Source organism: Xenopus laevis, chromosome 8S (assembly GCF_017654675.1).
Source record: "Xenopus laevis strain J_2021 chromosome 8S, Xenopus_laevis_v10.1, whole genome shotgun sequence".
Lineage (NCBI taxonomy): Eukaryota > Metazoa > Chordata > Amphibia > Anura > Pipidae > Xenopus > Xenopus laevis.
The window spans coordinates 66965245-66978942 of record NC_054386.1 but is presented as its reverse complement, the minus strand read 5'-3'; the positions used below and the strand labels follow the sequence as shown (position 1 = coordinate 66978942).

General features: G+C 37.7%; 1 protein-coding gene across 2 annotated transcripts in view; it reads left to right on the top strand.

Moving 5' to 3' along the window:
* The window catches only part of rnf128.S (ring finger protein 128 S homeolog), an 88197-nt gene extending 76386 nt beyond the window's left edge, over window positions 1–11811 (top strand). For both annotated transcript variants that reach the window (XM_018233025.2, XM_018233026.2), the window contains exons 3-7: window positions 626–697; window positions 4694–4776; window positions 6346–6442; window positions 9949–10114; window positions 10632–11811. In XM_018233025.2, coding sequence (XP_018088514.1) covers window positions 626–697; window positions 4694–4776; window positions 6346–6442; window positions 9949–10114; window positions 10632–10750 — 537 coding nt within the window. In that variant the 3' untranslated portion in view covers window positions 10751–11811. The remainder of the gene's footprint in view (window positions 1–625; window positions 698–4693; window positions 4777–6345; window positions 6443–9948; window positions 10115–10631) is intronic.
* Window positions 11812–13698: the final 1887 nt, after the last annotated feature.

Here is a 13698-nt window from a genome sequence, read left to right as displayed (position 1 = left end):
GCATGCTATTGATTTGCACAAATTCTCCTGTAAAGTGACTGGCACCAGCTGGTTCTACAGATCTGTGTTCACTGCAGATTTATTGTTCTGCTAGCGATTAAGCCCTTCTGTCATTTATTATATTGCTTAAAGGAGTAGTACATTTTGGAGACATTGGGAGCCCTGTACAGCCCCCCCATCCGCATCACCAGATCTAAAGGGACCCCCTTTTTCTAATATTTCAGGGTCCACACCAGATCTGCACAGCACAATAGGGTTTAGATTACCTTTAAATGCACCAGATTATCACATTTACAGATCAATTCACCCTGTGCACCCATAGAAGTACGTGGCCAGCTTTAGGTGGAAATTAATTATTTTTCCTTGAGATTTTACATTCAGCCTGTCTGTGTCATAGCATTACGAGTGGTGACAGACCAATGAGAGAAATGAGCACTAATAATTCAACTACAAGACTGAATGCAATGGAATACCACTCCATCTGTATTATGTACACCTGTACTGTGATTTCCACAGTGGGTAGAGCAAGAACTGAAGGGGGATGTATTATTAATAAAAAAAAAAAACACTGGGTTAATGTTCTACTAAACAGAGAACTGACAATGTGCCGTTTTTCATTTTGCAGAAAAGGTTAAAAGCAGAAGCAAAGAAGGCTTTCAGTAAACTTCAGCTTCGAACCATCAAGCAAGGAGATAAGGTAACGTCACACAAATATCCTTTTTTAATTCTAATTGTTTCCCACTAATTTTATATTTTTCTTATCTAGTGCAGTTGCATGTAACCTTTAAATGGAAATCAAACCAATTGTTCAGGCTCAAATAAGAACCATGCACTGGCAATCTCTCTCTTTCTCTTTTTGTTCAAATAAGAAGCTATTGGTAGATCTTAGTGAATAGGCTTGACATTTGTTTGCTCACACGCTTATGATAGAAGACTGAAGGTTACCTGAGAAACTGTCATATCTCTGAACCATGAAACACTGCTGAGCTTATTGACATCACTGGCCTGTGGTTAATCAGAATGTGGTTTAACTGCTGTTTGTAAAGATGCTTTAGCTTTATTGTAATGATCTGGGTTGAGGGCAACTGAGTATCCATTCCCTGGAGGCTGTATATATGTTAGATGCTCATATACCATTCAAATGCATTTAGTAAGGTTCGAGCTATAATTAGCAGGCTTCTTGTAAAAATAACAATTCAATCAGGCCATGACTGGGGCTATTAAACTATGGATCAGGGAAAAAAAAGTGTCCCATGCTATTAAAGGGTGGTTCTCCATGAGGGGAAACGTCTTCCTAGACTAGGAAAATGGTAACTAAAACAAGGCACATAACTGATTCTATCATGGGTTGATCGTGCTACTTAATTAGCAACCCATCAAACACTCGGCTTAGGCCTGATGCATGCTTACATTTCCACAACTGGAGCCAATCTATAAAACTGGATGTGAGTTCATAGTTGGAGAATAATGACGATTTAGGAATGCTTAGTCACCCACCAAAAGAGACCAACTGTAAGGCATCATTGTAAAGCCGAAGGCCAGAAGAATTTCAGTGTAACTGGATCCGATTTGTGTTGAATCGCACATGCATCTGCATATTTTTACACACAGGCTGCAATTGCGTCAGATGCATTGCCACCTTTCAACTGCAATTATATTGTGGAATAAAAATGGCAATGAAAACATTGTGGAATAAAAATGGCTGCCCAAACTTTCACTTTGCATAGTGCACTTCACCATTGAGCCCTTAACTACTGCAGGGTGGATATCCCTCGTTTATATGGCAAAGAAGATTGCTTTCCATCACGCGCTCAGGACTTGGTGATGTCACTAGCAATTTAGTCATTTAGACAAAACACATCCTTAACTAAGGATAAACTTAATAGCTGGATTACTAAGGTGGAGGGCCTTGTTAAAGAACATTTTAATTGTCCTCTGCTTCTATTATACTTACAGAATAGTTTTCCCTCTGTTGTATCTTTTAGGTAGGTGACTTAGCAAATATATGTTGAAAGCTAAATGTTTTCAGTAATTATATAAAAAACACACACTTATCTAGTAATGATTACAAAGTTACTTATGTAGGAGCAGCTTTTGTAATTTAGAAAGGGCTTCAGTATGCATCTGTTGAGGCTTAGGCTAGTTCCACACAGGGCTGTTTTCTTGGCCTGCGTATATGGAAAGGGAATTTTATTTTTTTAACTATATAACACAGACGTATGCATCAACACTGGAATAAAAAGAATGCTCTATATCTTACAACATGGACAGTTTATAGTCATTACACAAATACAAATAGAAACCCTACCCTATCCAGGCCTGCCAAGAATTACATAATAGTACTATAGCATTTAGAGTTAAAACAGATTTCTTTGTTGCCACAACTTTTCGTCAAAAGACTGGAAAGTGTTGCATATAATTTTCCACTGTAGTCATACTCATAATGACAATACTGGCCTTTTATCATCTCATCTTCTGCCTACGAAAAGCTTGCAACAGTAGTAACACCAAAACACCTCATGCCTCATAAGCCTATGGCTATAGCCACACTAACCACACTGAGAATTTATGGCATGCGGATAAAGCAGGCCAGAATAAGGCCTTATACTTGGATCAGAGGTGTTCTGTATCTGCACATGGAGCTAGTGCATCGGCCCTGGTGCAGGCACATGGAGCTGATTAAATCTTTACATCCCATTGATGCTCATCCCACAGTTTGTAATTGTTTTGTTTCTATCATGCACCCTGTGGTCTACCTAAGGGCAATGTCGCAGCTACAAAAATAAAATAATAAAAATAAAAATGCCTTGTTCTGGCAGTATAGAGAATTGTCTCTGCTACAACACTCAGATTGTGTAATTGCTCAGAAAAGCCTTTATAATAATTTTTGAATGATTACGCAATTTTAGAGTTTTAGTAAAGACTGTCTACGGCAGGGTATCTTCTGCCGTGACAAAACAAGGGCAATAAATAGCATCCCTGTCATTTCCTTTATTTATTCTCATACAGAATATGGTGGAGCTCAACAAATAACCAAAAATAAGAACAATATACATTACAAACTGCTGATGAGAGATGAGTGAAAACATTGATAATGTTCCACCTAGCTCATTTGAATGAATGTACTCCAGACCTTCTGCATTTTTGTCACCTGTGAAAAAATCCTTTGATTGGCCCTCCAGGAACAGCTTTTATTATAAGCAAGTTGTAAAAGTAAAAAGAAATAATGGAATTTGAAAAATGAACTCACACAAATAACACAGCTAGAATGCTGTAGGGTGGCTTCAACTATAGTTCTTTGCTTCCGTCTCTAAATTATTCAGTATGGCAATTAATAGGGAGGCAGTGAAAAGAGAGCTTTGTTCCACCTTTTTGTTTCTTTCCAGTGGAGCCCAGTTTGATCCCACAGATTACTTTCTGCAATCCTATTTTTCAAGACCATTGGATTGAATGGCACTTGCTGGCTGTTCTAATAAGTGTAACTTGTAAACAATAACAAGGTATTTCTAGAGGGAACAGAGAGTGTTGAATCATTGCTGGATAAATAGCTGTTTTACTAGTTCTCCTCCTGTATGACCTCAGCAGGTTCCCTCTAGTGATTATACAGCTGTATCCACGCAGGAGCTAATTGTTCTTCGCTTTCATAATATCCTGCACACAAGTGCCAACTAAATCAAGTTAAAGTGGAGAACATGCTGAACCCCAGTTTAATCAGTACTGCGTCATTCACTGCCACAAGCTTACAATCTAACAGCTCTGTTGTCATAGCACACACACTATGGGCAGTTCCATCAGGCCAGTTTCAGTTTGGCTAAATTGTACTGCATTGTTATAAAGTAGCAGAAGTGATAGCATTGATAAAAGAGCCATTTAGTGTACTATAGACACACAAGGGGTTAAATTGCCCAAACTACCCACTGGAGAAAAAAACAGCCTAAAGGTGGCCATGCACACACCCATATTCACATAATTTTCGTACGATATTCGGTGCGAAGACTTGGATATCAGTCAGCTCGTCTATTGGCCCAGGGGGGTAACTTTGATTGGTTGCTTTTGAAGGCACCCGTCATTGGCCGCTGTGTTAGTGCTGATTAGTGTTAAAATTCTGAATCAAGCAGAATTCTGTTGTTTATACCTGTACATCTGAAGATTCAGCTCTACACGTGTGTGTTTAAATGAAGGATTAGGGATGGGCAAATTTTTCCCCTTGTTTCGACGAAAAAATGACGCACATAGACTTGTATGGCGTTGTGCGTCAAAATAAAAAATTTCGCCACGCGACAAATTTGTTTGATGCCCATAGACTTTAATGGGCGTCGCAACATTTTTGGCGAAATGAAACGTGTCAAATTCACCCATTCCTATGAACGATTTTTCTTCGAAAGATATTTTCCAGGAAGGAATGTAATTGTAGTGTGTATGGCCACCTTAACACAGATTTATGTTTTGGCTGATATGTGCATATACCCCTGTACATGCAAATTTTCTAGTAGTTCCTAATACTGTATATATACTGTACAGAATTATACAGGTGGATAATCTTGCCACTTGCACAATGCAGACCTAAAAATGGATTCGCTGTTAGCTATTCTAGCCCTAGTTTTGCCTAAATGTCTTCAGAAAAAGAAAGCAATTTAATAAGAAAATATCCAGGTTTTGTTTTGTTTGTTCACATTCTTTGTATTATCCTCAGGTTCTTGGTCCTGGTGGTGATAGCTGCGCAGTGTGTATCGAGCCATACAAGCCAAGTGATGTTGTGCGCATTTTAACCTGCAAGTAAGTATTTGCAATTATTTTTACGCATTGGAACATGTTCTTTCACATATATTTACACATTAATAACTAATTAAGAGCTAGCATTGTCACAGAAAGCCACAACATGTAGGATTTTATTACCTGTGGGCAGTAGCAGCAGAACAATACAGTTTTAAAGTGGCCCTTCCCCTAAAAACGAGTTTTTGCATTATAAAAGAAATTGCAGTTTTTACACAAGGTACATGTAGAAAAGAGAGTTAATTAACAAATGTTTATATAATATACAAGTTTGCAATTATTTTTTTTAAATATTTTTGCAGTTATGTGTGATCTTGTGTAATATTGATTTACTAGTTCTAGTGTAATTGCACCAAGGCTTAATTGGCCAGTTCCCTTGGTAGGAGGTGCAGCAAACACCAAAGGTAATCAAAAATTAATCAACTGTAGTGAAAAAAACACAGCAAAACATAATTTAAAAAAAGTATGAAACCAGAATGTCTTATTAAAAAGATAAGAAGAAGCACAGTGGAATATAGAGTAAAATGGAGACTAATTTTGCAGTAGCAGTGTACTCAGGAAGGAGATAAATTTAGCATCTTGATACAGTATATAAATACAGTACAGGTATGGGATCCGTTATCCAGAAACCCATTATCTAGAAAGCTCTGAATTATGGAATGGCCGTCTCCCATAGACTGCATTATAATCAAATAATACAAATATTTAAATATTATTTCCTTTTTCTCTGTAACAATAAAACAGTACCTTGTACTTGATCCAAACTAAGATATAATTAGCTATGGACTCACAGACTGTTTTCAGAGGCTAATCAGCGGCTGTTTTCAACCTGAGTAATTTTGCAGAAAGAAGCAGATCTGCTCAGTGCCCCATCTTCATTGATTTGAATCCGATCAGCCTGTGTGCGGTCACTCACAGGCTGAGATTAGCCAAATACGCAGACTGAAAACAGCCCGTGTGTCCATAGCATTAATCCTTATTGGAAGCAGAACCAGTCTGTTGGGTTTATTTCATGTTTACATGATTTTCTAGTAGATTTAATATATGAAGATCCAAATTACGGAAAGATCCATTATCCAGAAAACCCCAGGTCCCAAGCATTCTAGATAGCAGGTCCCATACCTGTACTGTATATCTAGAATTAGCATTTTTCCATATTGCACTACTGTTTTCATAGTAGTCTGTGAACTGTGGTACAGTAAAAGCGACTACTGATCCCTAAAGTGCTTGCGTCAGTCTGTACCAAGGGAGACCATGGAAGTACATTGTTTTGACTGGCTCTTCCCTCGAGATTTTGAGTAGAGGTGTCCCTGCATTATACAGTAGGAAGGTCTGGCTACTACTTCTCTAATGGCTCATTAGAACTCTAGAAAAGAACGCCATTCTGATAGTTATACAAATGGAGTACTGAAAGCTCTATATTTAGCTCCTCTCCAGCATCCTCTGACAGTTGTTGGGTTCTGGTGCTGACAAGGTAATGAGCTGGAGAACATTTAAGGCCCACAAAATTTTGCAGAATGCAACACACAGCTCAGATATATAATTTTTCTGTTTTTTTATATTCCTTTTTAGTCATTTCTTCCATAAGAATTGCATTGATCCCTGGCTGCTTGAACACCGAACATGTCCAATGTGCAAATGTGACATTCTAAAATCACTTGGAATTGCAGTAAGTACTCTGCCTCCTCAATTACCCTTTTCATTTCAGCAGCAGCGGCTTTAGAGTGACACCTCTGGACTTGGTGCTGGAGATCTTAGCTCTAGAACCGGGAGACCCAATCTTGAGCATTTCAGCTTTTGTACAAGTACAACCAAAAATGCCAGCATCCACCAACTGATGTTCTAACTGGACTGGAACTTTTAGTTTTGATAGGTGTGGTATACTGAAAATCCTTAACTTCTCCTTCATAAGATACACGAATTATATGTGGTTAGAGCTATGCATCATTTCCAAAGCCACGTGCGGGTTTATGGAAGGAAATACGCGCAATAAGATAACATGTATTAACTGTTTCTCGCCATGCTATTTTCAGTAGTCTGCCCATCTGGAACTGAGCAACAAGTTCCTCGTCTCACATATACATGCGCTGTTCTGGTAGACACATATTTGCCTGAGAGAACCTGTTTCTGCTTCTTTGTTCAAGCCTCTGAGATTTACTGTCTCAAAGAATTATTGTAAAACCTTGTTTTACACAGTCAACATTTATTAACTAGAACCTGCATGATACATAGCACAGTACAATAATATTCAACAAATAAGTACGATTTATAAAGTTCCCAGCTAGTAATCTGAACTTCAGCTCCCAAAATGTCTCATGCATGCTTAGTTACTGCTGGCCCTAAGATACCCAGAGTGTCCAACCTACCCATGGCCCTATTATATGCTTAGCTCAAGTAGGAGAGGGGTTAAGGGTGCTGTTGGAGTGGCCCAAGAGTTCCACTACAGAATAATCCGCTACCGCAGTAGCACAACCCATTTTTGGGTATATTCTGGAGGTACCACTTCTTTTACAACAGTTTGATTCCAATCTAAAAAGTCTTTCTACTGATTTACATTCATTGAAGGCATAGCTGGCACACCATGTAGATAAAAACATCTCAGCACACTCTATGGGAAAGAGTTACATGTATAGTTTAGCTGAACGTAGATAATGATATTTGTTATGTTATTTTACATATTATATATTAATTACATACATATTACATATTAATTAGTCCAAATGAGAAGCATATTTTAGTTGCTTATATAATGTCACTATGATCTTAAAACACCTAACAGGTTCAGCAGTATATTCTTGTTTCTAGTGCTTTTTAAATTCAAGCTGTGGCACCAGGCTTGTGTGCTTTGGCATGGATATAGACTCACTGTGCTGCCAAGACATACTTATGCCAAGACTTATGTGTATGAAAAATTTAAATTTGTTAATTGACTTTTTTATATAGTTTGGATTTGTTTTCTTATTTAAAGTCTCTATAAGGGAAAGTGTGTTTTTACTTACAAGTTTAAATTGCAGTTAGAAATCCTTTTATAAATATGAAAAATAACAGAATAGTGGGGAATAAGCAACATATTTGACTTAGGGGCCGATTCACGAACTTCGAGTGAAGGATTCGAAGTAAAAAAACTTCGAATTTCGAAGTGTTTTTGGGCTACTTAGACCACCGAATGGGCTACTACGACCTTCGACTACGACTACGACTTCGAATCGAACTATTCGAAGTAAAAATCGTTCGACTATTTGACCATTCGATAGTCGAAGTACTGTCTCTTTAAGAAAAAACTTCGACCCCCTAATTCGCCATCTAAAAGCTACCGAACTCTATGTTAGCGTATGGGAAAGGTCCCCATAGGCTTTCCTAAGTTTTTTTGATCGAAGGATATTCCTTCGATCGTTGGATTAAAATCCTTCGAATCGTTCAATTCGAAGGATTTTATCTTTCGATCGAAGGAATAATCCTTCGATCGTTCGATCACACTATTTGCGCTAAAATCCTTCGACTTCAATAGTCGAAGTCGAAGGATTTTAATTCCCAGTCGAATATCGATATTCGACCCTTTGTGAATCGGCCCTCTAATGTTCAGCCACATATCGGTTGGGCAGGATCTCCTGGGGGCCCTATACTTGAGTACGTGTATCGCCAGCTTTATGCAATGGGGTTTTATCCATTTTTGTGTTAATCTGATTAACCGCCTTGCAAGAACCAGGAAGTCACAACATGGAGTAGAGTCAATTTCCCTGTTTGCCCTGTTTTTATATAAAAAAATAATAAACTATAGATTCTACCTAAGCAAAACAATCGAAAAAAAGTTTAATCATCACAAGCTTAATTCACTACTCTCATTTTGAACAAATAGGTGGTACTAAAAATAAACTACAGCATTTAACTAGATACTGTATTTCCTATGGCTCCCAAAAAAAATCTAAAGATTCTACCTAAGCAAAACAATAGGCAAAAAGTATAATCCTCACAAGTCCAATTCACTACTCTTATTTTGAACAAAGAGGTGGCAACTAAGTATAAAGTACAGCAATTAACTAGATAATGTATTTTCTATGGCTCAAAAAAAACTAGTAGGAACTGCCTTTAACAGGATGAGTTGTCTTTTGAATGCACATGACTTTTAGATTGTAAAGGAAAACTATAATGTTTATAAATATGTAGTCTATTTTCGTTGGATTTTACAATAAAACAAGATGACAACATGTAAATATAAATGCAGTTCCATGTAAATAACAAAATTCTACATGAACGGTAAAAAAAAAAGGAATGTTAAATATTTTGATCGGTTTCTCATCTATCATTTCATAGTAGCATGCTGTCAAAAAAGTTTTAATCCACGTTTATATTTGCTTAAAAATCATTTTAAAGGTACAGTTTGCAGGCTCACCTTGCCTGAACCATACTTACATTTGTGCAACATCACCATCTAGTGGTCAACATATATGGTAAATTTATTACCCGATTCCAGCCAAGGCCAATAATTAAAAGAAGCCTACAAGGGCACGCAAACTTACTCTTTGCTGAAAGCTGTAATTACCAAAATGTTAGGCACCCCTCTAGTGATTATGACCGCTTACGTTGGTGCTCCTGTTAGCTGAAAACTGCTCTCATACAATACAAATATTATCCAGAAACCCAGTTTCCAGGAAGCCCGATATTACCGGGAGGTCATCTCTTATAAAGTCCATTTTAAGCAATAATTTTTAAATATTATTTCCTTTTTCTCTGTAATACAAAAACAGTACATTGACTTGATGCTATCCAAAGCTTCATGACCCCATATTGGGTTTATTTAATGCTTAAATGTTTTTAATAGACATATGGTGGAACTAAATTATAAATCCCAGAATGCAAATCATGAACACGGGCCAACATGGCACTTAAAAATCATGTGCCTGGCTCAATTGAGTTTTTGGATGTGATGCAGATAGAGCAATATAATGTAGTTCTTTTACATTGTTTACACAGCTCAGCACAGTTTGTGTTTACAGATCAAGAAAACACTTTGATATCATGCACCCAGTCAAGCACCTTACCCTGCAAAGCCAAACATATCTTACAATATGTTTGCACATAGCTCCCCACTGACCTAATGCCAAACATTTACAGTAGGAAGTTAATTGCTATTAATAAGTCATTATTGAACTGGCTAACCTATTTATTTTCTTAAAGGAAGACGAAGAGGAAACCACAAGCGTAGCAATACCTTCTGTTTCCAGTGAATTGCAGAGAAGCACAGTGCAAATAACAGAAGTGGAGAATCGCAGTGAAACAGCTTCTTCTGGCTACGAATCTGTTCAAGGGGGAGATGAACAAGTGGATGACGGACAGCACATTTGTGGGTGTTTTGCTTTTCTTTTGCTGTAATATTTTGTTAGAGAACCAGATATTATGTACAGAAATATAAGCCAAACACTCCACTTAGGTCAAGCGTAGCATGTGCATTGAGGGTTTGTCATTATGGGGCAGATACTCTAGATTGGGATTGTGCTTCATCATCATGCATCTGTGCTGCTTTATTGAGGGATATGTGTCTCAATAGACGATTCCCTTCTTCTTTGAATTGTGGGTGATTTCTAGCGATGTCCACCTGCCATGAAGGCGAGAAAATGTTCAGGAAAAAAAATTCTAGAAATCGCCAGTTTGCCATTATCCTGAACTCTATGAGGAATGCAAATGTCAGAAACCAATATGGCTTAAAATGTTCAGTGCCTTCACAGCTCTACCATAAATCCTTCCCAGCTATGAAAGTGGAATGTGCAAAGCTGCACCTTCTATTTGAAAGTATATGTATGTTCTGTACTTGTTTTTTGACTCCTGTTGTAGTAATTAAATAAAAATGGTTCCCTTCACAGATGAGGACACCGAGCTTGTACACAGTGAGGCCTCTGCTACATCTACTGAAGTCCTTCCACACATGGACAACCCTGGATTTGAAAGTGAGGATGTCCACATTCGTGAGATGAAATCCTGAAATCCCCTGGGAATGCCGTTTTAGCAGGGACAGCTGCACATTTTAATCAGACCTTGTTCTTGTAAAAGCTACTGACTAGCAATAATTCCATGTCTTGTTAGTAAACAAAAAAAAGGGGGGGGACCTTGAAATTTTATAGGAAGAATGGGAAAAATCTATTTTACATATAACTGCATTCAATTGTGCCGAATTCTCTTTTGCATACGGCTTCTAATTTTAATGCACAATTCAGCAAATTGTATTTTTTATTGAATCAGATGAAAATCATTTCTAGTTTTATATGAAAATACATAGAATATCATTTCTTTATTTCTAGATACCTCATAAAATAAATTATATGTACTTTATATTTATATGCTTATGGGGATGTTAAGTGGTTTCATAATAATCCTTGTTCTATATTATCAAGAATATTAATGTTCAAAACTCTTGCAATGAACAAGCCTTTTGCAAGCTTATTTCACTGCTGTTATGTAAAAGGGCTTAAAACAAAAAGGGATTAATGTGGAAATATCAGCTAATACAAAGATAACATACGTATCCAGATGGTCTGAAAGTTCTAACTATTCTTTATCCAGCAATATTGCGTGCCCTAAGCAAGCAGATTGACATACAGTGCCCCACTAGCCTACATATAGGTGAACTCAGTGGGGGGTTATTTATAAACACTGGGCAAATTTGCACCTGGGCAGTAACCCATAGCAACCAATCAGTGATCTACACAATGTTTTGTATTCATATGGGCATATTTATACAGGCAAGTGCTTAGAATTGGGGCTATTGCTTAGAGAACTCTTCTGAACACTTTTTCAATTGATATTTTCTTTTTGTTTTCATGATATTAGCAGCTTATTTAAACTAATATGAAGACAACAAAAATAAAAATTGTCCAGAAGAGTAGTCTGCAACCTAACATTAAAGGGTACTTGTCACAGAAAAATTGCTTCACTGCACCTCCAATGGGGGGAAGGAATTTTCCTTTCATAGGTGCCCTTGAAGTTGGTGAGGGGGTTTACTCCCTTTAACATTCAGCTATTTAAAAACAATAGCTCTGAGAGAAAGGCTTTCTTGTGCTCATGCGGCTTTTGAGTACCCCCCAATAGCTGAAGGTTGGACGTGGCCTCAGTAAGACTCCTGCAAGCTGCAGATGGAGTACTTCTAAATGTGCCATTAGGAAAATGCAACACTAAAGAGAAAAGTTGGTTGCATTTTTAAGTATTCAGTATTTCAAAAATTTAGAAAAATGCTTTAAACCAAATATTTGCGTATCTCTGCAAACAATTTCATGTTCTACACTGAATGCTTTGACAGGCATAATTCTGGTTATTTAGCTCCTTTATCATGAGTATTGGACTGAGCCCACTCGACTAGTTAAAGGGATCCTGTCATCAGTTAATTGCGCTACTCCAGCAGAATTCTGCACTGAAATCCATTTCTCAAAAGAGCAAACATATTTTTTTATATTCAATTTTGAAATCTGACATGGGGCTAGACCAGTGGTCCCCAACCTTTTTTACCTGTGAGCCACATTCAAATGTAAAAAGAGTTGGGGAGCAACACAAACATGAAAAAGTCCCTTAGGGTGCCAAATAAGGGCTGTGATTGGCTATTTGGTAGCCCCCATGTTGACAGGCAGCCAACAAGGTGCTCTACTTGGCACTATACTTCGTTTTTATGCAATTAAAACTTGCTTTCAAGCTTGAAATTCAAAAATAAGCACCTGCTTTGAGGACCCTGAGAGCAACATCCAAGGGGTTGGAGAGCAACATGTTGCTCGCGAGCTACTGGTTGGGGACCACTGGGCTAGACATTTTGTCAATTTCCCAGCTTCCCCTGGTCATGTGACTTGTGCCTGCACTTTAGGAGAGAAATGCTTTCTGGCAGGCTGCTGTTTTTCCTTCTCAATGTAACTGAATGTGTCTCAGTGAGACATGGGTTTTTACTATTGAGTGTTGTTCTTAGATCTACCAGGCAGCTGTTATCTTGTGTTGGGGAGCTGTTATCGGGTTACTTTCCCATTGTTCTTTTGTTTGGCTGCTGGGGGGGGAAGGGAGGGGGGTGATATCACTCCAACTTGCAGTACAGCAGTAAAGAGTGATTGAAGTTTATCAGAGCACAAGTCACATGACTTGGGGCAGCTGGGAAATTGACAATATGTCTAGCCCCATGTCAAATTTCAAAATGGAATATAAAAAAATCTGTTTGCTCTTTTGAGAAATGGATTTCAGTTCAGAATTCTGCTGGAGCAGCACTATTTACTGATTCATTTAGAATTTTTTTTTTCCCATGACAGTATCCCTTTAAGGATCAGTAGCAGAAAAAAATATAAAAAAATGAATCTGAATGGATATGCAAGCTATTTTTATCAAGTATATGCTGAAATGTTTTCATTAAGACTGATTAATTAAGTATTGTGTGTGTGTGTGTTTATCTGCAGCATTATTGCACACTTATTTTCTGGTTTTACCCTTAATTTTTTATATGATGGACATATTAGCCAGCACTTGACATATGTGTTGCATTATCAAACTCCCTTCTATTGACTCTCCGCTTGTTAGGTTTCAGTGGAGCTTTTGTTCCTTGAGACCAAATTGAAATGAAAGTCATTTTTAAATAGAATTAAAAATTATGCAGACTAATTAAACATTATTTAGGATTTCTGGGAAAGGCAAAGTGTTTCCCAGTCCTTTCAATGGGAAACTTTCATAGGAGATAAAGGATGTTCTCCCTGACAGCAGTGAAAACTCCACAGAAATACGAATATTACTTGTATGTGCAAATCTTTTAAAGCACAGGGCTTTCTGGGTGCGGAGTTGTTTACTGGAAACACTAAGAAAATGCTGCATATGTAGTGGCAGATGGGTAGATTAGTCGCCAATACGGATGGGTGAATTTTTGTTTCGCCGCGAAAATGATGCCCATAGACTTGCGTCACGCATCCAAAAAAA